This window comes from Eublepharis macularius, chromosome 8 (assembly GCF_028583425.1).
Source record: "Eublepharis macularius isolate TG4126 chromosome 8, MPM_Emac_v1.0, whole genome shotgun sequence".
Lineage (NCBI taxonomy): Eukaryota > Metazoa > Chordata > Lepidosauria > Squamata > Eublepharidae > Eublepharis > Eublepharis macularius.
This window is the reverse complement of record NC_072797.1, coordinates 33820516-33847597: the sequence shown is the minus strand read 5'-3', so window position 1 is coordinate 33847597 and position 27082 is coordinate 33820516. Positions and strand designations below refer to the sequence as shown.

Below are 27082 nucleotides of genomic sequence, written 5' to 3'. Positions count from 1 at the left end.
GGATCATTAACCAACAGAATCCCTATCAGTAGAGGCATGAAACAGGGTTGTGTGTTGGCCCCTCTACTATTTAACCTGTACATCAATGATATCAATGAGTCTCTGTCAGGTCCCCAATTTATGCCACCTTCTCTGGGACAACAGAAGATTTCAATTCTCCTTTACGCAGATGACATGGTCCTAACCTCCCTGACCAAGATCGGCTTGAGGAGACTCATTAGGTCATTATTGTAACGAAGAAGCTCTCAGTGTCAACTACACAAAGACAAAAGTAATGGTTTTCAGGAGAAAGCCAAAAATTTCCCGCTGGAGCATTCTTGGCGACCCAATCCAACAATGCAGCTCCTTTAAATATCTAGGGGTAACCATTAAAGAGACTCTGAATTGTAAGATACATCTTGCATCAGTTAAATCCTCAGCATCAAGGATTGTAGGGTCAATCATACATTTTTTTTTATACAAAGGGGGGTCGACTGATAGATCCAGCACTGAAATTATTTAAGAGCAAGGTAGTCCTTCACCTCCTATATGGAGCTGAAGTGTGGGGTTGGAAGGAAGACATTCTAACCAGCCTTGAGGTAATCCAAAACCAGTTCTTGAGACGAATTTTGGCTTTACCCAAAGGCGCTCCTGCCGCCCTGATGAGGGCCGAAACAGGACTCCCCTCCCTTAGGGCACGGGTACACCTTGCAGTTTTAAAATACCGGAAAAGGATCAAATTTTCCAGTTCTGACTCCTTATGTTGCCAATCAGTAAGTTACTTACTATCCAAAGACCCCACACGCCCTGGCTTTCTATCCACCATTTGCCAAAGGTATACCATCCCGGATGACCTGTTAGGGGTCTCAGCCAACAACCTCCCACTTAAGGAGTGGATCTATAAGTCAGATGCAGTGATGGATCAGCTATCAATATCAAAATCTAAGGCAGCTCCTTCGTATAAACTAGTCAAATTTGACCATTCAAGATCTCCCTACCTAGCCAGTATTTCTCATTGCAACCTCAGAATGTCTTTCACTGTTCTGCGCTTCCAGATGATGCAGACAGCTCTTTTAGCAGGGCGTTATTCTCACACCCCTATGGAACATCACACCTGCATTTGTGGATTACCTACAGTGGAGAACCTTTCCCACTACTTACATTATTGTCCATTATATAGTGTACCCAGAGCTAAATTTTTGGCTAGAATCCTATCAGTGACAAACACATACTCTGAAATCGAGAAGATTGTATTTTTGTTATCTGACACTGATAATCATGTGTCCTATGGAGTCCCTCAATTTCCACTCGCAGCCCAAAAAAATATAAGAGTAATTATAGAATAAAGCTTTCAATCATTATGATTTGGATGGGGGTGGAAGCATAATAAATTGTCTTTCAATTGACAGCCTGCGGATGAATTTAATTTTGAAGGAACAGTATACAGTCATCACATGTCTCCTATTGCTACCAAGCATTGTTTAATTGCAGGTTTGTATATGTTTTTAAAGACCTTTTTTCAAGGTGATAATTATTCATGAGTGTCTTCATTTTTTGTGAATGGGTAAGCAGTTTGTTTAAATCTAAGATTGCATTGTACCTTAAGCCAGAGCAGATATCCTGCCTTGTGTGTAATTAATGTGATTTGAATACATTTGCAAACAACTTCCACTTTGTTTATTGCCTGTAACTATCGATCACGTGAGAGCATTTGTGTTCATCCTAAAGATATTAGGCTACAGAGACTGAATGTGTACTCAAAGTGGAATACTAGTTTTGACTCTTCTAAAGTAAGCTAGAAGCACCTGAATTTTTGTCCGTTATATCAATGTATTCTTAAAGATTAATGTTGACAATGTCTATGGTACCAGTTTAGTTAATTTTAGGAAATGTCTTGAAGTATAGGGGAAAGTGCTAAAGAATGGCATTTGGGTATCTTTTATTTGTACTCATACCATTGGAGTACACAGCCATCATGCTTACTGCTTGCCTAGGCATTTCTAGTAATTTTATAAATTTAAGATATGTCCATCATGTATTTTGATTTGAGTGGCAGGTAGCAAGTGGCTCTACAAGGGGTTGGGGATAAGTGCCCTGCCTTGCCCAATTCCTCTCCCCCACCTTTTCCTAGCACGTTTTAAAGATCTTCATAGGCCCCATAAGATAATGCTTAATAATATGAAAGTATTTTAGCAAGATTGATTCTGTCAATTAAATGTACATATATTGACTGTATTACTATAACAGACATGATTGAACGGATTATACCTGTTATCTTTTCAGCAGTGTTAAAAGGTCCTTGGATTTCTAACTCAGGGATGTCTCAAAATGAAAGTTGGCAATTAAGTTCTAAAAAGTTTTTGTTTTGATCATTTTATCGTTGACTGGTTTGGACGCTGTCAGTTTCTTTTGGCACCTCCAAATATTTCATTTAGCAAGCACATCTTTGTGCTAATTTGTACAGAAATAAAAAGAACATCTATTCAGTCTGGGAAGTATACTGAAATGTCAATGCAAATATTTTGAGGCACTGAACAGTCTTTTAGAATTAAAAAATCTGGACAATGCACCTGTTTGAAGGCACCAAAAGAGTATTCAGTATAATATATTTTTTCTCTGTACTTTTTATTGACTACAGTTTTAATGCACAGAATGCCTCTCTCTTTCTCTAATGCTTTTTGTCCTTTCTGTTCCAGTTGGTACCAAAAGCCCCAAAGTACAGCTTTGTGACTTGAAGTCTGGATCTTGTTCTCACATTCTGCAGGGTACTTGGCCTGAAATTTAAATGTCAGACAATAACTACTTTGACTGTACAGTGTAAAGAAGTGTTCAGAATTATATATAAATAATGTGGCTGATGTGCTTGGTGCCACTTGTGAAAATGATACAGTGAGAGAGGCTTCATTTATGTATTGTTACGCTGTGGTGGGCCTGAGAAACCAGAATTATTAAGCGTTTATAAATAAATGTGTAGGTACTTTATTTAATCTGAATTTGTTGAGTTTTCCAAATTAAAAGATTCAGTGGTTCAGTCTTCTGAGCAAACTGAGAAATAGACAGTTTTACATTCCCCAGAGGACCTTCTGGTTTATTGTTTCATGCAAGACAACATGATTCAGATGAGCCAAGAAATCAGATTTTTAAGTCCAGAAAACAATCTTCAGGAATTAAAACAAAGGCAGCTAAATTTGTGCAGTTTGTTACATAATTATTTCTATCTCCGGGTAGGCTCTCAAGTTTTCCTCTGACCAGCACACCTCTCCCCGGCTCATGTGCAGTATACAAAAATTGCAATGTCCCATCCTACTTTCCTAGAATGCTTCTGTAATAGGCAAAGGGTTGGGATCTTTCTGCTCATATGAGGGGTTTCTGCCCGACCCTATACAGACCTCACAGTATTCCTGAGGGTTTGTCTATCCCCTGCATCCCGCCCCCCACAGAGCATGTTTTGGGGGAGTACAGCAGGCTGCAGCAGGAAGAGGGATATTCTGCCCTGCCCACGCAAGTGACCTCATAATATATAGAATCCAACCCAAAGAAACTGAGATAATAAAACAGGAATTATCCCCTGAGTTGAAGCATATGAGAAGCCATTGGCAAGATATAAACATACTTGACCGTGCTTAAAGTTACTACTGCTGCAGTTTTAAGGGGTTTTGCTGCTCAGATAGACTGCTCCTACTGTTTGACTTTTTATAATTAGACAAAAGCTCGATTACATAGATCTACAAATAGCTCATTTTGAAAAGAAAAATGGGAGTCACAAGATGCCATGATTTAGACTAGGAGTCAGAAATGAGAGGATTAATCCTTTCCCTATGTGCCTTTCTCATTATAGCCTCCCCACTACAACCCCTGCCGTTATTTTCCACATGGGCAAATATGCAGCACTTCTGTAATAAGCGCATTGAGGGAAAAGTTTCTAGTACAGCCTGATCCCCTTTATGTGTATTTTCAATTTGCAAGAAGTTTTAAAAATATATTTATACAGGGAAACTATCAAAAATGCTAACCTCTGCTTTCCACCATGCAGTCAGTGTTACCATTTTAGCACCAGCCGATTCTGCTGCTGGATTAGACTTCAGGTTATTGCCTTTCTCTAACCAGGGGACTTGGGGGGAGATTCTCACAGCATTCAATCTGGGGAGGCTGCTCTTCTCGGTCTTCAGCATTTGATTCCCCATTCCCCCCCCCCCCAAGACTTAATTATTCCAATCTGAGGAGAAAAAAATCTAATGTAACATTGTTTTCTTATCTATAGCCTCTTGTGTCCCTATTCAGGTTGTACCTAAATGAGATCTCCCTATTTGCCTCTCTCTAGTTACACTAGAGACACTGGCTGGTTACACTGCCAGTGGCCACTTACGCTGGTTTATGAAAGCCATAGAACTGTTTACCATCAAAATATGGATATTGGGTTGCAACAAAGCAACAGGCTACTGACTTACATATAATTAAGCTAATTTGTAATGGCTGTGTTCAAATGAAATGGCAAAATGTAGTTTGATACTGGGTAAATAAGCCTTTCAAGGAGCTTCAGGCTCACTGACACAGTCTCAGAACTGGAAAATGGTGTTTTTGTGCTTACCTTGCAAACGGGGGATTTCACACAGCGGTTGCAGGGCAGGATAAAGTATAGTTTATTGGTCTGGATGTAACCCTGCACTGTGATTTGCTGCACAAACAGAAATGTAACTAAGTAGTTAATAACTTGGGAAGAAGAAAAAGACCAGAGGAACAAGGCTTGAAGCTCCTTTTAAGACTTGTCCCTGTAAGCAGCTGGAGAATTATTTGTATAATCTTCACTGCAGCATTCACAAGAAATAGGCACTGTTCCTGTGGGGTGCAGGGTTGGTTAGGGTTCTGTTATGTCCTGTGAGCCTCCTTCATAGGGAGCTATTGTGCCTCCACCTTATTTACCCAAAAAGAAGATGACCCCGAATGTACAACAACCCCTTTTAAGAAGGCTTTACACAAAAAGTTTTTAATTACTGTACATGTATGTGAATGTAAGACAACACACAGAGCCATTTTTCTTGGTGGCACTCCTGGGGAGGGGAACCTACTGTTCCTTTGAGGTAAATAAGGTATGTACTATATTGTGTGCCTCTAAGGATTCCTGTGCCTTCATATTTTTAGGTCACAAACAGGAGATCTTGGCGGTATCTTGGTCACCACGTTACGAGTACATCTTGGCAACTGCAAGGTAAAAAGAGAAAATGAGTGTGAGAGAAGAAAGAAATAATAATGAATTCTCATGTTATCAGAAATGCTAATTCCTTGTACTTTAATTTCATCTGTTTAAAATACTCTCTCTTAAATACTCTCTCTTAATAAATGTTGTTCATAGCCAGGGAACACAATGTACAATGTGTGTTCTGTTCTAAGCTACCCTTTTCAGCATGCATACCAGTGTGCATTATGCATGTTCGGGAAGGAAGGGGGTATGATATGTGAAGATAGGTCACACAGGAAATCAAGTGTGAAGCTACTTGAACAAATGCCCCATTAGTGTTTCTGAGAGAAAGAGAGAACCAATGATTTCAGTACTGGTTTAATTTGTTGTTACACTGTGTAGATTCTTTGGGTTGAATGAAATGAAAAGCTAGCTTTGTTTTGTTTAGCTACACAGTTATTTAACAGATGCAGCCACAGAAAAAGTCCAGTTGGGTTTAGTTTTTAAGCAATACTTTCCATGGCTTTGAATCCATACATCAGTTACTGAACAGTAACAAAGTTATCTGTCTCCCTTGCTGCAGATACATCAACTTACTCTGTTTCTATCGCCTTTTACTTTCAGTCTAAGAAAACTTATTTAAAATCCTGTAACCTGAGCCAACTAACTGCCTCACCTTCCCTCCCTCACTTTACAGCCCAACTGGTGTTTTTCAGGCATCTTACTCATGGAACACAAATCTCATTGGCTTCTGCAGATACAGATAATTTGTCTAATTATTGCATCATAGTTTTTCTTCTTTTAGTGCTGATAGCAGAGTGAAATTATGGGATGTGCGGAGAGCATCTGCTTGTCTGATTACTCTTGATCAGCATAACATGGAGAAGTCAAAAGCATCTTCTGAAGCAGGTAATAGAGTTACACATTTACACCTGCACAACAAGATTGTTGCCATAGATTGATTGCTTATTCAGAACAGTTACATCCCTCTTTCTTACTTTATTGACTTCCTGAGGCACCTAGGTTTCACATCAGATAATCCAAAATCAGTAATTTATTGAGCACTGAAAGCAGCATAAGAAACTTTATTTTGCTTTTTAAACCTGTCTGTCGCGGTCATAAGAGTAGAAACTTTGTAAATTGAGACAGAGCTGAGCATTTTAAAACTAATTTTAATAATAATAATAACAACAACAACATTCGATTTATATACCGCCCTTCAGGACAACTTAATGCCCACTCAGAGCAGTTCACAAAGTATGTTGTTATTACCCCACAACAATCACCCTGTGAGGTGGGTGGGGCTGAGAGAGCTCCAGAGAACTGTGACTCGCCCAAGGTCACCCAGCTGGCTTCAAGTGGAGGAGTGGGCTTAAGGTAGCATGCTGCCTTAAGCAAATTATAATTCTTTCCTAACAAAATCAATGGAAAGGGCATAACTTGGCTTGAATTATTTCCTTCTGTGTCCCCTGTCCTCCTCCCCCTCCAAAAGAAAGCAGGGATTCTGTCATAACAAGAATTCTGGAATAAGTACACATCTCTTTGTTGTTTGTGCTACAGCACACTAGCACAGCAACCCCCATGAAATTTCTACCTTTCAGGGTGGTTGTATGAATTGCAGGATAATATTTTGTGATCCACTCTGAGCCCACTTACAGGGAGAGTGGAATATAAGTTTAATAAAATAAAAATAAATAAAATGTAGCATTTTGAACACTTGAAAGTGCTAAGTATTATTATTAATAAATCAAATTCTTAAATGGCAGTAATTTGGTTCCATCCTGGGCAACAAACATTGCTGGATTGTAGAATGTCTGGGGGAGGGGGGAGGGGGCGGGGAGGTGCCAGTCTTTTTCAAACAGTATAGATGTGCACAATATAACAATGAAAAGTTACTGTAAAATTACACCTACTGGTATACTGTACAAAATTGGAGCTGATTGTATTGTCTCGGCAGCGTATACTGCCCATCATGGGCGAGTTAATGGCTTATGCTTCACAAGTGATGGGCTTCACCTTCTGACCATTGGTACGGATGACCGCATGAGACTTTGGAACAGTTCCAATGGGGAGAATACACTGGTAAGAAATTGTTACATATAATGTTTTGATTGCAAGCTGGGATTTGTTTGTTTGTGCATTTCCTTTTTTTGTTATGACCTATGCAAAATGAACTTAAAAACCTCTGGTAAGATGTTCAGGAGTTTCTAGATGGTTGCATTTCTGCCTCTATTTATCCAGTTGGTGATACATATGTTGCCTAGATAACCTGGCTTATTTCTTTAGAGAATATATGTTTTAAACTGGCACATTCTGATTTGTTCACAGGTGGGTTTAAGTTCAGACTAGCATAGCGGTTCTGTTCAACGTTCTACTTATTTCATTAATCAGAACATTTTATAAGCCTGTCTTTCGTCCAGCATATCTGATCCAGTTCAGATCCGGTTCATGTGGGAATATTTTCAGTATCATTCGCATCACAGTGCTAATTTTCCTCTATGTTAAGATGATTAATATAATTATAGTAATGTATCCTAGACTTAATACCAGATAATGAAACATAAGACAGGAAAGCTTGCATTATGTGTAGGTGTGGGGAAGGAACACGAGGAAAACAATATGCTAATATTGTATTGTGACTTGATATTAAAAGATATCAAAAGATTAAATGTCATAAGATACCAAAAGATTAAATGTCATATAAAAATCTTAATACACTTTTATGGCAAGAGGTTAGCAAGGGTAGCTACAGGAAGCTGACCAGCTAGGCCAAAAGCAGCAGCTGCTCCAAGATAGGACAGGGGTGCCCCCCAGGATTCCAGCAGCAATGTGATAGCCATGGCAGGAGCAGGAGTGTGCTGTCCACAGCAGAGCCTTCCCCACGCCAGTCAGCTGCTGAGAGCAATGATGAGGGCAGGAGTTTTGCCAGCATGAGGCTGGGGCGGGGGGGGGGGGAGTTCCAGCAGTTAGCTGCAGCTAGCCCTGTGGGACCCTGGCATGGGTGGTTCAAGGCAAGCCAGGGACTAAGAAATGATCAAGGCTCAGAGAAAGGAGGGGCAGAGCTGGGCCTGGCCAACACAGACAGAACCTAGGTTTGCCAATCTCCAGGTAGTGAGTGGAGATCTTCCAGAATTCAGGCCATAGAGATCAGTTCCCCTGGAGAGAATGTCCAGTTTGGAAGGTGAATTCTATGGCGTTATGTACCACTGAGGTCCCTTGCCTCCCAAAATTCCACCCTTTCCAGGCTTCACCCCAACATCTCCAGGGATTTCCCAGCCCTGAGCTGGCAACCCTAGCAAAACCCCAGTTACAAATCTCCCAGGGAGATAACGGGAGGAGAGTGAGGAGATAGGAGGAAAGACAAAGATTTGGGATATCTGGTAAGTGTTTTTATGTGGAGCCTTAAGGTGGAATTCTTGTAAAGATAAATGTTAGCAACATGCCTTTCACCAGTGCACTTCAGGATACAAAGGCAGGATAATATAGCCCCATGCCTCGATGTACTAGGTCAGTGTTGATATAAGAGATCAGGGCTTTGTGAGTAGTTCTTATGCACCTCTACTAGTATGCTTGATGGCTGCAGGTAACTGGAATCTTCTGTAGCAGTTTTGGTGGTGGAGTGGCAAGCAGGGGATAGTTATCTAGGGCTGTGCATTGACTGCAATAGGCCAGAATTGAGGATGGAATCATTCTGTATGCAAATTACATAACACATACACAAGAAAGGTGCAGAATGACTTCAGAACAAATGTCTAGCTATCCTATGTACAGTTAAAGCTTTATTAACCAGCAGGGCCAGATCTATGGTTGCTCCTGGTGCTGCATGATGACGTCGCTCTGTGATGTCATCACACAGGCGGCGTGCCGCGGAGCTGGCGGTGGCAGCCATGAGTGGCTGGGAGGCCGCCCGCACCATTCGCCTGCCCCGCAGGACAAGGGGCGGCCAGCTTGCTGTGTGCCTCTTGTCCTGCGGGGTAAGTGAATGGCGCGGGCAGCCTCCCAGCCACCCGAACTGCCTTTTGCCTGCCCCGCAGGACAAGTGGCAGCTGGCTTGCCGCGTGCCCCTTGTCCTGTGGGGCAGGTGAATGGCGCGGTCGGCCTCCCAGCCACCCGTGCTGCTGCCGCCAGCTCCACAGGACGAGGCGCGCTGCAAGCGCACCCCCTGTCTTGCCGCCCATGCTCTCCTGGGGTGGCAGCTGCACCCGGCGCCCCCTCTTTGGCAGCGCCAGGGACAGACTACCCCCCTGCCCCCTCTTCAATCCAGCCCTGTTAACCAGTATCCATGGGGGATGGGGTTTGCCAGTTAACTAAATGAGCCAGTTATCAAAACTTTTATCCAACACTGAGAGGGCAGCAGCTCCAAGCAAGCAAGGCATGTGACTTGGGTGGGCCCTTAGATCATAAGCTTGCCAGTTAATCAAGTTCTCTGGTCAACCATGTGCTAACTAACAAAGCTATTACTGTACAACCTATTGCTTTGGACTTGCACTTTTCCAAACATAATACTGTAAGACTATGTAAAAACTGAAATACCCCCATTATCATTAGCCTTCTCAAATAAACATATTTGTTTATAGGCTACAGATGGGTCAGTTTAGGCCCATATACTTTGTTAAAAAACAAGATTATATAGAAATGATTCACAATGCAACATTTCAAATTTCTTTCTTTTTTTAGTCAAGTACTTTATTATCGCCATTATCTATATAGGAGAAGGAGGGCTGCCCCATCCTGGATCCCCCAGAAGGACTGTCCTAATTCTCAGTGGAGACAGAAGCAAAATGAAAAATTGGGAAGTGAATCCGCACCTTCCCAGGTAGCAGCCACCACCAGCCCCTTTCACTAGCCTGCAGCTTAAGAACAAGGGGCAAGCCTCAAACCTTCTGGGCTCTAAGCAAACAGAAGTCAACCTTACAAGGTAGGCACCTGGCAGGCTGAGTCCAGAACAAGTTAACTGGGTTGCGTATAGCAAATTGGCCTAGGTACCAGATTCAGGTTGAAGCAGTAACACAAATGAGTTTACATAAGATATAGCCAATAGAATTTATTAAAAACAGGCAGAAGCCAACTGTCAAAGTATTTAGAAGAGTGCAGCAGGAGAAACAATACAACAAAGACTAATTAACTTAGCACGCATGGGAAATCCCTAAGCTTATTCCAGGTGTAACCTTTAGGCAGATATCAGAACTCCACAAGACTTCAAAAGTCCAAAAGATAAAAGCAAGGAGTAACTGGCTATGAGGTCCCTCACACAGCATGGTCTCCAAAGTTAGGTCTTCAAACAAGAATGGACCCAAAGCAAAAATAGGACAAAGGGACCCCAAAGAGGACCAAGAAGGAACCCAGAGAGGAACAAAGAATAGACTAAGAAAGACATATTTTAAAAGCAAGCTGCCCGCAGCAAGCCAGAACAAATTAGCCAATCAAAATGGACAAGACTTGTGGGTCAGTGCTGCAGTTACCAAGCCTCACAGGTGCAAAAGAAGGACTCAATTCTACGCTCCCAGGAGGCTATACGCTAATTAGCTGGAACACCAGAGTTGATCTTAACAGGCTGGGAACCAGCAATGCCTGGCAGCCCCAGTTTTCAAACTGGGCAGTCTCTATGCAACATCAGAGAGGGGAGCCATAAAGAAAAAAAGGCCATAAACTTAATTGTATCCTAGCTAGGACAAAAGGCCTAATTAAAAAATGATCTAAACAAAGTGAGTTTCTGGACAATCTACTTACTTTGTTCTGGGTAACAAATGCCTGGAGCCAATGCCCTATGCAGTGCTGTCTGTGAAGTTGCATTGTTGTGCCTAATTCTGCATGTTGGGCATATGCTCTGAGAGTGTCTTTCTTTGCATGTCTTGCCTGCAGTGCTTCCCAGTATCCATTCAGAGCCAAGCTACAAAAGACAAATTACATGAGGACATGCACGTGAAGGGAGTTGCAATGTTAGCTGGGAAGCTGAGGCTCTGTCAGTTTCACCTCCCCTTCTAAGAGGCGAAGAGGAAATTAACAAACCCTCTGAGGAGAGATCTTCCCTGGCTCTCTAGAGAGGGGAAATTGATAAAGCCGATCTCTTTTAAAACTCAGCTTCCCAGCCAACATTGCGACTCCCTTCATGTGCATGTCCTCATGTAATTCATCTCTTGTAGCTTAGCTCTGAGTCACAGCACTGAGCTTACAGCATGTAGCTGTTGATAACATGGTGTAGATTTCTGCCATCCTCTCCCCTTTGCCAAGCCCTTGGGATGTCTGGGATTTCTTTTATTCTATTATATTTCCAAAAATGAGACGCAACAACTTATATCTTATAATGTGTTTATAATCTCTTAATTTTTCTCATTTATCTTCCAACTCATATTATATTACAAAGAAGCAAAGTGAGTGAACATAAAAATATAAGTCAATACAATATCACAAAGACATAATTGGAACTTCAAATCTTAACAATCTCTTAACTAATCACTAATCACTCAGATACAATTCTATTTTTCTATTTAGATACAAAAATGAGACTCATTAGAATAGATCTCGTGACTTATGCAGTCTGAACTGTTTTTTTGTTTTGTAATCTACCTTGAGTCTCATTGAATAAGGCAGTCTGTAAATTAAGTAGAAATATATTTTTCAGAATTCCAAAAAATGTTATCTGAAAAACATGCCTGTTTTATACATTCATCTCTTAGTTGTACTAGCTCTGATAGTTTTTGTAATTTCATTAACACTTGTATTCACAATTTGATGGTAAAATGTTTACTGCTTTTCCAGGGTTTGCTATTACCATTTTTGCAGCCATAATCACATCAAGGGTGATCCTCGTGTGGATTTTTGTTGTCTGTTTGTTCTTAACTAATCCTAACACTATAGATTTTGGATCTAAAGGAATAACAATCCCTGTATTTCGTTGGATCTCTTTAAGCAAGTTTGACCAGAATCCTTTCACAACAGGACATTATTTTATTAATTTATTTTTATGTCATTTTATTCTGCCTTTCTCACTGAGACTCAAGTCAGATTACACAGTTTGAGTTAGTATGGTCAATTTCAAGGAGATTTCAATAAACAATGTAATAGGGTATATAAAGGCAAATTTACAAAGGTTTCAAATCTGCAGAAATCCAATACACAGCATTGAAGAAATGTTGAAACAGAACATTAGCAATTCTAAGATTGGCATATTAAACAACTTAGAACTACCCAGTAGGATCATATTTCAAGTAGCAGATAGTACACAGTAGCACGTAGTAGTGAAGTCTATAGTCTCTTTTTCTTTACTAATGCATACTCCTTACAGTAAAGCCATCCTATCTGAGTAAAAAGCTCCTTTGGATAATTCAGTTTTACATCATTTGTGGAAAGCCAGGAGAGGGGGAGTTTTCCTGACCTCTTCAGGCAGGCACTCCACATAGTGGGCGCCCTTAAGGAGAATGCACATGTATGGGCAGCTGTTGATTTTGCCCACGTGCAAGATAGCACCTGCAAAAGGCCCTTTATTTTTCTCTCTGCTTTTCCAACATATATTTGTCTATTTGATAAATCTTATTCATTTTATGTGGAACTAAACAGCTTTAAATAACTTTTATTTTTTAAAAAAATCTCTCATTCTTTTACATATTTGTAGAAGCAACGTGTGTGTGTGTGTGTGTGTGTGTGTGTGTGTGAGAGAGAGAGAGAGAGAGAGAGAGAGAGAGAGAGAGAGAGAAGTGGGGTGCTTACACTTGGAAAACTGCTTTGGTATTTTTCTACATCTGCCAGATCCCACAATGAGGCTTTATCTCTTGATGTCTGGTCAACTAGAGCCAGTTCTCATGAATAATTTATACTATAAAAGCATTGATGTCATTTAACATGTTGAACACTGCTATAACAAGGAGGAATGTCTACACCTTTTTATTTTGTTTTTTAAAGTGTTCCTGATCTTGTAATCGTTCATTAAAATAGTTTCCATTTATGAACATTTCTTGATATTTGAGATTACCTTGAAGGTTACCTGTTTCCTCTCTAGGGAGCAGAAGTTCGAGTGAGTGAGTGAGTGAGTGAGTGAGTGAGTGAGTGAGTGAGTGAGTGAGTGAGTGAGTGAGTGAGTGAGTGAGTGAGTGTGTGTGTGTGTGTGTGTGTGTGTGTGTGTGTGTGTGTGTGTGTGTGTGTGTGTGTGTGTGTGTGTGTGTGTGTGTGTGTGTGTGTGTGTGTGTGTGTGTGTGTGTGTGTGTGTGTGTGTGTGTGTGTGTGTGTGTGTAGAGATGGGGCAGTAATAGTTTTCAGCTGTGTTCTACACCTCATGCTGGTTGAAGCAGCATGCAAAATCCCGTCCATGTTGGGACAAACATAGGAGTGTGCTGGCGTGCTTTTCCCATTGAAACATCCCCTGCCAATGGCGAAAGGGAAGGCCTGATCCAGCACATCGGTCTTCTAACTTAGGAGTCTCATCCTTCCTGTGAGTGTTCTTCAGTGGTCATCAAAAGACACCAAGTCAGAGGCAGTCACCTTTTATTACTTAGTGTGTTCTGGAGGTGGGCATTGTGCAAGAAGGAGCAGAGAGGGCAATTCTCTATATTTGCTAAGTGTTTTATTCTTATTATGGTTGTTGATGTTGGCTGCAGATTGTGCCCTGTCATAAGCATACCCCAAAACAGTAGGAGGAGGTGGTGAATTGGCTGTTTCCATAGCAACTCTGCTCTAAGCTTCAGCCTGCTTCTGGAAATTCACCTAGATCACTTTTTGCTTAATGGTGAAGGGCACCGCTGGTGGCACATGCAAAAGAGGAGCCTAAAAATCTCATAGGGAAATAGACAGTTGCATCAGATTGGAAGTGGATTGGGATGGGAGGTGGCTGTTGGTTACAGCGTCAGATGATCATCCAGGCTTAGACGTATGAACTTTGGAAATCTTAGTGGTTTTTTTCACAGTGAGAAACTAGATGGAGGTGTTCCCAACTTTTTCTTATGCTTGAATGCTATTTTATCACCCACTTATGTCTGTCTATCAAACATTTAAATCTTCAATTAATTTTGATATATAGTACGGTACTTATTTTGGATAGAACATTTCAAATCCCCCAAATATAAATGCAAATGCAAAGGTTAAATATTGTTTAACCTTTTAGCAAGAGGTTAGCATTTCTTTGAGATAGTACAAAGCAGCAGTGTGGGTTTCCCAAAAGAATTAGAATCGGAAAATGTTCCTGAAGATAATTTGATACCCAAAATAGAGCTTGATCTGTTTAGCATGTTTACTTTGATTTATGCTTAGTAAGCAAAGAACCCCATTTTAACTTTGCCCCAGTAGCAATAAATACTTGAACTAAATTGTTTGATTAGGGAAAAACACACACATCAATTGTGGCTTAAATGTTACATTTTGAAAAACTCAACCTTTTTATATTTATTGAAATAACACTTGTTTGGGGTTCATCCTGCCTCTGCGCTGGAGGACCTGCTTGGCCTCAGTGAAAAGAGGGGAGGGGGTTGCAGCGCCAGGATGCTCCTCCTCTCCATGGAACTCTGCTCCACAGTGTTCTCAGGTCCAACATCCCTGGCCTGCTGCTGGGCCCTCTTTATATAACTGGTGGGGTGCCATGCCCTCTTGGCTAATTTTTGCCCACCCAAGTGACCAGAAAGTTCTGGGAATTAGAGGAAAACTCTCATTGGCCTGGGCAAGTTCCTCCTGCCCCCATCCAGCTGGTATTATGCCAGATGCCTTTCCCCACCAACTGTCTGCAGGGCTGCTTCCTACTTCAGAGGCCAGCCCTGCCCCACCAGATGCTTGGCTGTGTTGCTTCTTTCCTCAGGAGCCGTCCCTGCAGCTTGCCTGCTGCTCCATCCCTTGCAAACCTGCCTTGGTTGCACTGTGGCGGTGCAAGGCCAGCCTCACTCTTGCCCAAGCAAGGGCAAGCTGGTGCCATCCCCAAGGGAGCACAGCCCGGCCAGTGACCCAAAAGGCTTGTTCTGGCTGTCTGCTGTCGTCGTGGAGGAGAAAGGAGGGGCTTGCATTGCTGCAGCTGGAAAGTTAGGGTGGGGGTTTGCCACTCAGCAACTTGTAAAAACTTAAAGATAACTTAACATATACTTCCCTTTCACTATTTAAATATCAAGGGGAAAAAACTTGAAAGTACTGAAAACCGTTGATGCATTTATTTGAGCACACCCAAGGAACAGTGTACGTTATGTTGTGACATGGCTGTGCCTGGGATGACAGTGTGACTGTCAAGGGCAGAGCTGTTACTGCCAGCTGTCTTCCTCCCTATCCTGTGGATTAGTCTGTTGATGGCAGATAAGTTTGTTGTTAAGTAACCTGAATATTTTACTTGGGTTTTTTTGGATGGATTTCAGTTTTTGACATTGTAAGCTGCTTTGCCTTGAGCAGAGAAAAGTAGGTTAAAAGTACCAAAATTTTCTGCTTCAGTAGAATTTCACTCTTGTTCACAGAGGTCACTAGGGTACCTCATCACTTGCATTTCTTGTTAGCTCCATATCTGATTGGTGATTACAGTATCTCTTCCACCATGTAAGAGGAGATATTTTAGTTTGGATTTGCTTTATTTATTTTTATTTTATTGTATTAATTTCATTTTTCCTCAGTGTGGACCCAAAGTGTTTTTCAATGTTCTCCCATTTTCCGTTTTATCCTCATCACAACCATGTTAGGTAAGTTAGCCTGAGTGTGTGTGACTGGCCCCAAATCACTTGGCAAGCTTCCATGACAAAGTAGTGATCCGAACCCAGGTCTCCCAGATCCCAGTCCAACACTTGCCACTATACGACGCTGGCACCTGCACAGGCATTCAAATGAATTAATGCTTTGATTTTTAAAAAAATAATGGGATTGTGATACGTGCTTGTGGTTTTATCCCCCCCACATTTGGTTTTACAAACCAATAAAACATACCTGCCCACTCACACAATTTCTAGGGATAATAATCTGAAAAACATTAACTACAACTTTTCTAAATTTGGGGTTTGCCTAATATTGTTTGGACAGTGGAATCCTTTCATTGTAGTTAATTTTATGAAGCACTCAGTCTTGAGAAATGGAAAGTTTTCCAAACCTTTTCTCTGGTTGGGGCTGATAAAATAGCAAACTGTGGTTTGTACTATGTAAATGAGCCTTGTGGGAGCTTAAGGCTCACTTGCAGAATCCCTCTTCCCTTCCTGCGCTGTTTGCACATTAGTCCTGCTTTTGTAGCAAACCATAATTTGCTATTTCTGCTGAACTGGCAAACTACATTTTGTTCTTGCCTGGCAAACTAGAACTTGAAACAATGGCTTGCAGGGCAGCATGTGTAAATTTTTCTGCACTGGACATGTTTCCAGGAAAATGATTTTTTACCTCACATCTCCGATACAAACTTAGATTCTTTCCTAAGTATGTATTGCTGTGTACATGAAAACTATTTGAGTGTAAAACTTTATTATGTTTGTAATAGCAGGAGATAGCCAAAGTATCCATGACCCCTACTACTAAACTTGCTCATTCACATGAATGTGCATTAGACACACTGCTTTTTGTTTTTAATTACTTCGGGGGAGGGGGAACTACACCATTTTGCAATTTGGCAAAGCTTTTCCCATGACCACACCTAGTAAGTCACAGACAGGTTTTTGTTAAAGCTAGAAGCCCAGAAAGAGAGATCTCAAATGATATTCTTAGCAAGACTTGGAAAATTGCACATTTAACTTGTACAGACACAACGCTTGGCTTTCTTTGGAATTCAGAATCAAAAGGGGGATGGGGAGCGGTAAAAATCTGCAGTAGACTTCAGGGTAGGATTGTAGTGAGAAATCCAGAGTTACAGCCCTTTATTTCTCAACTTCTCCTTGATTCTCAAACTTTGCTGTCTCCTCTTGAGGATCTAATATGGCTTCTCAAAATCCTTCTTCGCTTCTACTTAATAATTAGGAAACTGTCCTTTCTACTGTATCGCCAAGCAGTTGCATTAGCTTAGATATCAGATTGGATTATAAACCCAAATAGAAGAAATATTAAATTGGAGATAATTGATACTAAAGAAGGAATTCATAACTATTTAAGGATTAAGAAATCTTTAAAAAATATTCAAAGACAAGACGGCACTCATATTTTAAAGGATGGACTAGTAAGAATATGGTTTCAATGCAGAAATAGAGTAAGTCCGCCAATTTCTCCTTTGACATCTCCAATTAATGCCTATAGTGATATTACTATAAGAAATAAAATTGATGATATAAATGATGACTATATGACAGATAAACAAAGGAAAATAAAAACATAACATGAAATTCAAGCTGAAGTAAAAAACATTCCATGGCTGTTCTATTATCAAATGGTGTCTAAGTTCAAAGAAAAAATAATCAAAGAAGGAGGCCAGTTAAGAGAGAAAATGGTTTTTGAATAATTAATCATGGGAGAGTCAAAACACCTATTAGAAATAGTATATAAAATATTATTGCAATATGATACAGAATCAGAGCAAATAAAAATTGTATGATAAAATGGATGCAAAACTTTGGAGAAAATTGTATGAGCCAGTGGGAAAATTTATGGACCAAAGTAATCAGATTTACAGAATGTCAAATCTTAAGAGGGAATTAGTATAAAATATTCTTTAGACGGTATATTACTCCCAAGGATGTTGTAAAAGCTAACAAAAACTGTAATAGAAAGTGCTGGAAATGGCAAAACACATTTTATTATATGTAATAACAACAACAACAACATTTGATTTATATATTGCCCTTCAGGACAACTTAACACCCACTTGGAATGGTTTACAAAATATGTTGTTATTATCCCCACAACAAACACCCTGTGAGGTGGGTGGGGCTGAGAGAGCTCCTAGAAGCTGTGAATGATCCAAGGTCACCCAGCTCTAATTCTCCAGATTAGAGTCCCGCGCTCTTAACTGTTACACCAAACTGGGTCTCACTACACCAGACTGGCTCGTATGTGGTGGATATGCAAGAAAACAAGGAAATATTGGATAGAAATACATGAAGAAATGCAAAAGATATTAATGTTTAAGTTTGTAATGAACCCCAAAAATGTTATCAAATATTTTACAAAGTAATATTACAAAATTACACAGTGAACTATTTAAATATATGGTGACTGCAGGAAGAGTAGTATTCTCAGTAAAATAGAAGGCAGAACGATGTCCAGATTTGATAGAATGGAAGAATAAGCTATACGAATATGCGTCAATGGCAAAATTAACATCTTACATATAGTCTCAGAATTCCAAGTAAAACAAAAGTATCTTTGATTATGTAGTTGAAAATTAAGAATAATATGAAGACAGATGGAAAGATATCTAAATAGAAGTGAAACAAAGAATCTATAGAAGCAAGTTTTATACAGATATATAGTTTAATTGATGATAATATGATTTAAATGATAGTTTATTTATTATGTTTTTCTTATAGGATCTAAATGTTATGTTTAGTTTTATATATGACCTAGATGATTATTGATAATTGAAGTAGTGGGTGATTGTATAGATACGGTTTAGATGACTGTATAATGTAATTCATGCTTTATGTGTTTGTTTGAGTTGATTATTTGAAATAAATTTTTAAAATGTAAGAGGAAAAATGGAAATTCAGAGTTCCACTCCTTTGTTTCTCAGCATCTCCTTGATTCTCAAACTTTTCTGTCTCCTCTTGGGGGTCAAATCTGGCTTCTCAAAATCCTTCTTAGCTTGTGCTTCATACTTAGGAAACTGTCCTTTCCTCTTCCTTATTCCATCTCCTACTTACCTTCTTTATCATTCTCATAATACTTCGCTTTTTCATGAAAGGGGATTGGTTGCAGAATTCTTTCTCACATGCACATTTGGTCCAAGCTGTTTAGAATGCTAGTAAAATATTTGGACCTCAGCGAGCTTTGGGAACCATTTCGCTCCTCCTGATCAGAAAATTTGCAGGAGAAACGAGCTGCTCCTTGTCTTCAGTGGCAGCTTGTGTTTTACAAGTGGTCTTAATGGGTCTGCCTTTTTAGATGAAAAGATACAATCCACTGCTCCACATTGTACCATTGTAAAATATCACAATCAAATTTCAAAGTCCTTGCATCAAAGCATAAGAGTTGCCACAGGAAATGGCAGAGAGTAAAGGATATAAATCCTCTAAAGATTGCTGAGTAGCATTTGTATTTAATGTAGAGCAGTCTGGAAGCAAACTTCTTGTTTCTACATGCACAATCTTCCCTTCCAGCACACAAACACACACCGTCTGTTACTTCTTTGGAAAGACCAGGGCTTTTTTCTGGGAAAAGAGGTGGTGGAACTGAGTTCCTCCTGCCCCCATCCAGCTGGTATTATGCCAGATGCCTTTCCCCACCAACTGTCTGCAGGGCTGCTTCCTACTTCAGAGGCCAGCCCTGCCCCACCAGATGCTTGGCTGTGTTGCTTCTTTCCTCAGGAGCCGTCCCTGCAGCTTGCCTGCTGCTCCATCCCTTGCAAACCTGCCTTGGTTGCACTGTGGCGGTGCAAGGCCAGCCTCACTCTTGCCCAAGCAAGGGCAAGCTGGTGCCATCCCCAAGGGAGCACAGCCCGGCCAGTGACCCAAAAGGCTTGTTCTGGCTGTCTGCTGTCGTCGTGGAGGAGAAAGGAGGGGCTTGCATTGCTGCAGCTGGAAAGTTAGGGTGGGGGTTTGCCACTCAGCAACTTGTAAAAACTTAAAGATAACTTAACATATACTTCCCTTTCGCTATTTAAATATCAAGGGGAAAAAACTTGAAAGTACTGAAAACCGTTGATGCGTTTATTTGAGCCCACCCAAGGAACAGTGTACGTTATGTTGTGACATGGCTGTGCCTGGGATGACAGTGCGACTGTCAAGGGCAGAGCTGTTACTGCCAGCTGTCTTCCTCCCTATCCTGTGGATTAGTCTGTTGATGGCAGATAAGTTTGTTGTTAAGTAACCTGAATATTTTACTTGGGTTTTTTTGGATGGATTTCAGTTTTTGACATTGTAAGCTGCCAAAATTTTCTGCTTCAGTAGAATTTCACTTGTGTTCACAGAGGTCACTAGGGTACCTCATCACTTTCGTTCCTTGTTAGCTCCATATCTGATTGGTGAATTTATATTCTGAGAATTCTCAGAAGCTAAATTAAACACATAGTCAAAAGTCTGTAGAAGTTTTTTGTTTGAATAGCTTTCAGTTTGATTAAATAGTCAGATATCAATATATAAGTTGATGGAGTTAGCCAGAAAAACAAAAGGCCCTTGTCTGAAGCTGCACACAGGTAATGAAGGCTTCTACCACCCTGCTGAGAGGTGATGTTGCAGCCCCAATCCTCATAGTGCTGCTAACAAGTTTCCATATCCATGCTGTAGCTTTGTCTGTTTCCCCTCAGGACTTCATGGTAACCATGGGACAGTTCCAGGCTGTGTTGGGCACAACACATAAAAGGATAATGTGATAATTTTTTTTTTTGCTTCAGGAGTGATCGGGTGAGAGGGGTGGTTTTACAGCCTGTGTCATGATCAGCTCAGTACTTCCTAAGGGCAAAGGTTGCAGTAATTTATTTATTTTATTTATTTAATTAATTTAATTTATAGTCTGGTCTCCCCGCAAGGGGGCTCAGAGCAGATTAACAACATAAATACATAAAAACAATTAAACATTGGTTGCAATCATGTAAATACAGCATTAAACACAAAAGGTAGCTTTTATTGCACTCTGCATCTCAGCACCTTAAGACCACAGGGCATGGTGGCTAAGATTCAGTCAGTGTAGGGCTGGGCACATATCCCTCCCCCTGCTGGGAGGTACCGGTTGGATGATTCGTCTGCCTCAACCCCCCATAAGGCTGGTGGAACATCTCCATCTTACAGGCCCAGCAAAATGATAGCAGGCCTTGTTGATAGCGGCCCTCCACAGACAGAGAGTTCCACCAGGTAGGTGCAGGACTGCAAGAGCCCTGGCCCTGGTTGCAACAAGGTGAACCCCTCCTTGGGGCCAGAGATCACCAGTAGTTGTTTGTCTGCTGATCGGAGCAGCCTCTGGGGAATATAGGGCAAGAGACGGTCCCTTAGGTATGTTGGTCCCTGTCCGCTAAGGACCTTAAAGGTCAAGACTAAAACCTTGAACCTGACCCAGAACTCCACTGGGAACCAGTGCAGCTGGCGCAGGACAGGTGTAATATGTGGCTGGAACAGAGTTCTGGTCAAGGCATGTGCCGCCACATTCTGGACCAGTTGTAACTTCCGGAGCAGACACAAGGGTGAGTAGAGCGAGTTACAGTAATCCAACCTGGAGATGACCGTTGCATAGATCACTGTCACTAGATCACAGGTCAACAAGTAGGGGGCGAGTTACTTGGCCTGATGAAAATAAAAGAATGCAGACCTGGCAGCTGCCGTAACCTGGGACAAGGAGGCATCCAGGATTACGCCCAGACTCCTTACCATCGGCGTCGGCTCAAAAGGTGCCCTGCTGAGGGCTGGTAGCCAGATCCCCAAACCTGATAACCCACAGTCCAGATGCAGGGCCTCTGTCTTCACAGGGTTCAGCTTCAATCATCTCTGTTTTAACCACCTAGTCTTGGCCTCCAAAGCCCTGGACAGATTATTTGGGGCAGAGTCTGGCCAGCCATCAGCAGATAAAGCTGATGGGCTGGATTGGTTGCCAAATAGCCCAGAGGACTTTTGAGAGACAAGGCAGTGACTTTGTAGCAGCCCTAGTACCAGCCTGGAATGGTGATTTGCAGGGTGTTATTGAGAGTTTCTCTTTGGCACCTCTCCCTCCCGCCATGAGCTGGGATCTATGAAGAACTTGGGGAGAACCCATTGTCAAATCAGGCAGAACATCCTGTAAAGTCCTGTGAGGAACTATGAGGTGCGATGACAGTGGCAGAGAAGGCTTTCTTTTCCACTACTATTACATTGGCTGCATCTTGTCCAGAAAAATTATTTCAGGTGGTTTGGGACCTAATGTTATCTGTTAATACTTTGAACTCAGATTTTGAGACGAGCTGTGATTTTGACTCTTTGCCAATAACATCTGTCTCATCCTGTCAAATTTAGATGCCATTATGAGGGAAGATCCAGAGCAAGAAGTATTGGTGGCAACCTCTTGTTGGTGTTTTGTGGATAGGTTCAGGTTAGTCTCCTTGACTGATGACAACAGGCTGCTTGGGGTTGTGAAGGTCACTTGAGGCATAGTGGATCCTTACCCATCCTGGCGATTAAAATCTTTCTGGGAAAAGTTGAATATTCTTTTGGGGAAAATGGGTGGATCCAGAGTAGTCTTGCCTCCTCTCAAGGAAGACACCAGGCATTGTACAGGAACAGTCTGGTGAGCAGGAAGTCCCCAGCTGCTTGATACTAGAAGGAACAGGCCCCAGGACAGTTGGCAAGCCAGGAGTGGGGCCTGAGCAGGCCCAATCAGGGAGTGGACAGGCAAACCAGCCCTGGATGAGCTGAAAGGGGAGGAGCCAGAAGGGATAAAAGGCTGACACAGCACTTTCAGCTGATAGGCCAAGGAGAGGGCCATTCAGGGAGGCATGGGGGTGAGACAAGGAAACTCCTGTATAAGTGAATTTCTATGAAGGCCGAGCATAGTGTGCTTGGGTGACAGATCTAGAGAGGCTGTCTTCTCCAGGCAGGAGAAGGAAAAGGGTGGTGCAACCCCATTCCATATGAGGCATGAGGAAACCCACTCACAGCAACAAGCAGAGGGTCGGCTGGCGCACTAGTGAGAGATGTGCCTCACAACAGGTTGTGGCAAAGCAACTGCCAACATTTCTGGATAAAATACTTGCCCTTAACCTCTGTTGGTCTGGCTTTAGGTCTGAATTGGGGGCTTAAACACCATTATTGGCCTTGGTTGATGATCTCCAGCTACAATGGTTTCTGCAACATTTGATACAGTCGACCGTGCAATTTTGGTGGATCCCCTGCAGTCAGTGTTTGGGTAAAAAGGAATTTACTCTTTTCTTTCTGATAGGAAACAAATTTCTGCCATAGGAGAGGCAGCATGAGCTAGTTTGGACCGGTCTTGTGGGGTATCCCTAAGGTTCTATGCATTCTGGAGAATCAGGAGCTGTGTCATCAATATGCTGACAATGGCCAGCTTTATGTGTCATTATTCAAGCTTCTGGAAACAGCAGTGAAGGCCCTGGGCCAGTGTCTTGATCCTGTAGTTAAGGCTAAACAAACTGATGTTTAAACCAGGCAAGACGGAAGCAATGCTGCTTTTGAAGGCAGAATTTGTTGCTGGTCGTGATTTACAAGACTTAACAAGCAGTTAAAGCTGTCTTTAGTAGGCCAAGTTAAAAACCTGGGGGAGCTCCTGGACCCAGCCTTGTCAAAGGAAAAACAGGTTGGCATTTTTGCTGGGAGAGGCTTCTTTCAATTACATCTAGCTAGTGTGCTGGCCCCTTATTTAGACTTTGTTAACCGAGCTACATTGATCCCTGCTATCATAACCTCCTGATTGGACTACTGAACTGCATTGTAAGTGGGACTGCCTTTTAAAACAACTTGGGGATTTCAACTGCTACAAGATGTGCCAGCAGAATTCCTGTTTGGAATCAGCTGCTAGGAACATAAAACACCTGTGCTGCATTAAGTGAGCTAGTTACCTATTTGATTTTGGGTCCAATTCAAAGCCTGTTAAGGGTATCACCTTTAAAGCCCTTCACTGCCTAAGGCCCTGAAGCACTTCTCCTGTATACTTGCATGTGCCCGCTGTATTCTTCAGACTGTCTTCTCCTTATAGTGCCCTGGGTGGTCCATACAGCAGTAGCTGGGTAACAGGCTTTTCCTTTGGTGGCTTAAGTCTTTTGGAATAGCGTATCCAAATGTATGGGAAGGTGCCATGATTTGCTACATTAACAGAGGAGAGAGAGTAAAATGTTTCAGCAGATATGGCTGCTGTTTTTTATTTTTGTGAGGGTTCAATTTTTTGTTTTCATTGTGTGATTTTTACGCATGTGATTCTTTTAAATTAATAATTCTTTTAAATTCTGTAATGTACTTTTAAATTTGAGTGCAGTTTAATTCTGGGCATTTTTTCATATTCTGGTCATTAGTTATGAGCACGGGCGGCACCACCGGTGAGGCGGGGGCCGCAGGGCTGGAGGGGGTGCCGTGGGCGGAGGCGCGCGCCGCACCGCAGCCAGCCAGCCTCGCGCTGCCACCGCCACCGGCCAGCCCCGCACCACCGCCACATGCCCCCAGGCGGGCGCAGCAGCTATGAGCCAGGGGCAGCAGGCAGCCGGGGCAGCGTGTGGAGCTCCAGCCAATGCTCCCGGCATCAGTGCGTGATGATGTCATCACGCAGTCCAGGGCTCATGCGCGCGCTGTGCGCACGAGCGAGGGTGGTCTCAGGTGCCAGTAACCCTTGGCGCCGGGGCTGGTTATAAGCACTATACATTTTGTGAATTGGATTAAGTTTTGTGTCCTTGAAATCTGGTGTTAGATTGTTAGCCAACCTCAGTCTGAGGAATAAAGCAAGATACAAATGTTTTAAATAAATAAGATGGCTGAGAACCAAACAGAGCCTGAACAAGAATCCTGGAAATGTATATTCTGTATGCTTCTCTATTTTCTGTCATAGGGATATACTTGAGACCTAGTTGAGAGGATCACTGTTTTTGTTTATTTTTCTCAATTGTTGCACAATTAGTCAGTTATTGTTGCACAACTATATGCTTTTCTTCTTTGTAACTAACTACTACTTACGCAACTAAGGTTTTTCTATTTCTGAAAGTAGTGTGGTTGTCTCTGCGCCCACGTAGGAAAGCATAATGTGTCTCATGCTTGCTGAGATACAAAGAGAGGGCAAGGAGACACAAACCTGGAGTAAGTGTAATATGTAAGATTTCCAAGGTTTTTTCCCCTCCTTCTATGCTAGTTTGGAGTACGAAATTTGGAGAAGTATCTCTTAAGAGAAAGAAATAGAGGGTCTGGGTTACAGGTTACCGTGTCAGTATAACTCTTATTTCCACCCTTTTGGGGGGGCACTAAAAAGGAATCCTAGATGTGCTACAGCTGTGGAATAAAATTGAAGAAGTGAATTCATTGAGCTCTAGCAGCTTGAGGAACGGACTGAGTAAATAGCACAGGATTCTTGTAGGGCCCATTTTTCCGCACTCCCTATCAAGGAACAGCTACCGAAGCACCAAAGATGTGTCACAGCCATTGGACTGGCCAAAGAAACAGGTTCTAGGCTTGTCAGCCTCACCCTTTGGCCACACAAAAAGCACACACATACACATGAAAATAAAACTAACATTTCTTCCACAAACAAAAACAAAACACATTTGCAGCTTTTCTCCACCTACTAGGGTCAGGAAGTGATTTTGAAGAACCTAGGAGGCATCACCTTCACATTTACAGGGAGCAGCTGCCTCCATCATAGAGGACTGGTGGGGTTGGATCTCAACATCTGGCTATTGGATCCATGCCCATGGCAGCCATTTGGTGGTCATCCCCATAACCCTTCCTCCACATTCCAAACATGCTCACGTGATCAACAAGACCTTTCATAATTAGATGAAATAAGCTGTGGTGGTTTGCGATCATCAGTGTAACCTTTTGTGGGGATTAGGTCTCTCCCAAACTTTTAATATGGTTCTAGTTGGTGTTCTTGCATATGTTTGAAATATTGACACATTCATCCATTCACATCAGTTTAAAGAAGAACAACAATCAAGGTGTATTTATTTAGGTATATGTTTACCTTGCATAGTACTTTCCTGATCTGCACCTCAGCCTAGTTGGTAAAGAGACTTTTCAGCATGCGTTGATATAATTGCTCATTACCCAAGAACTAGGAGAGGTTCTGCTTGTCCCAAGAGTCACATTTTCTTTCTCCCACACCTTGTTGCTTTTCACTTAAGAATTGGAAATAGTAACTTTTTGTCATCCTTTTTTAAGGACATGCTGGAATGTTAATTAAATTTTTCGGGTTCCTTCCTTATTGGGACTGGATGATCATATGTTAGGAGTGCCTTCAGCAATGTTCACGAAGGAGAGAGAGAAAGAGAGCAACCGTTTGGAATATTTTTATTAACAATTTATTGGTTATTATGAAAGATACCTAAGAGCATGTCAGTAATCCCGAAATTTTGCATCCTTTGCATCCCATGTTTTTACAAGAAACTGTTAAGCAACTACACCCCTCTCTGAGCTTGAGTCATGCTTTACATGTTAGCACTTGCATCAGGATGAGGTGTGTGTATTTGAATATTCATGCAAATACAGTGATAGATGGCTCCTATGTTTCAATGCAAGGATTTCCTAACAGACAGAAAACTACTGTCCTGGCTGGCATTCACACTGAAGTGTCCTGTCCATTACTTACTATCCAAATTTTGTTTAGCAACTTCAGTGCTGCATTTTAAGCAATTGAAGCTTCTGATCATTGTTCGGAAGCAGCCTCAGGCAGAGTTCTTTACAGTAATCCATGCAGGTCTATCTAAAGTAGCATACAGAATGCAGACATGTATACTAGAGGAAGGCAAGCTTAGGAGCCTCAAGTAGTTAATTCGATTGGACACTTTCAAACTCCCACACAGAGATTTAACTTATTAATTAAATATATGATTGATTGCACTTGCTTAAAGTGAAGCAATATGATTAGTTTAGGTGCATTTAAGTGCTGAGGAAGCAGTACTTATTTCTTATTGTCATAGTAATAATAACAACAACAACAACATTCAATTTATATACCACCCTTCAGGGCAACTTAACGCCCACTCAGAGCGGTTTACAAAGTGTGTTGTTATTATCCTGGTGACAATTATCTGTGAGGTGGACGGGGCTGAGAGAGCGCCAAAAAGCTGTGACTGACCCAAGGTCACCCAGCTGGCTTCAAGCAGAAGAGTGGGGAATCAAACTCATTTCTCCAGATTAGAGTCCTGCTGCTCTTAACCACTACACGGAGACAGAGGAAGGCTATTTAATATTCAATTATCATATAAAAATAAGAAGAAAGTGAAGTGAAAGTAAG

General features: G+C 41.7%; 1 protein-coding gene across 2 annotated transcripts in view; it reads left to right on the top strand.

The window, feature by feature from the left end:
* Positions 1 to 27082, top strand: part of ERCC8 (ERCC excision repair 8, CSA ubiquitin ligase complex subunit) — a 73347-nt gene that overhangs the window by 27752 nt on the left and 18513 nt on the right. The window contains exons 5-9 of one of the 2 annotated variants that reach the window (XM_054986677.1): positions 1389 to 1470; positions 2676 to 2744; positions 5119 to 5185; positions 5961 to 6064; positions 7113 to 7237. In XM_054986677.1, the coding sequence (XP_054842652.1) occupies positions 1389 to 1470; positions 2676 to 2744; positions 5119 to 5185; positions 5961 to 6064; positions 7113 to 7237 (447 nt within the window). The remainder of the gene's footprint in view (positions 1 to 1388; positions 1471 to 2675; positions 2745 to 5118; positions 5186 to 5960; positions 6065 to 7112; positions 7238 to 27082) is intronic. The other variant, XM_054986679.1, reaches the window with a different exon arrangement.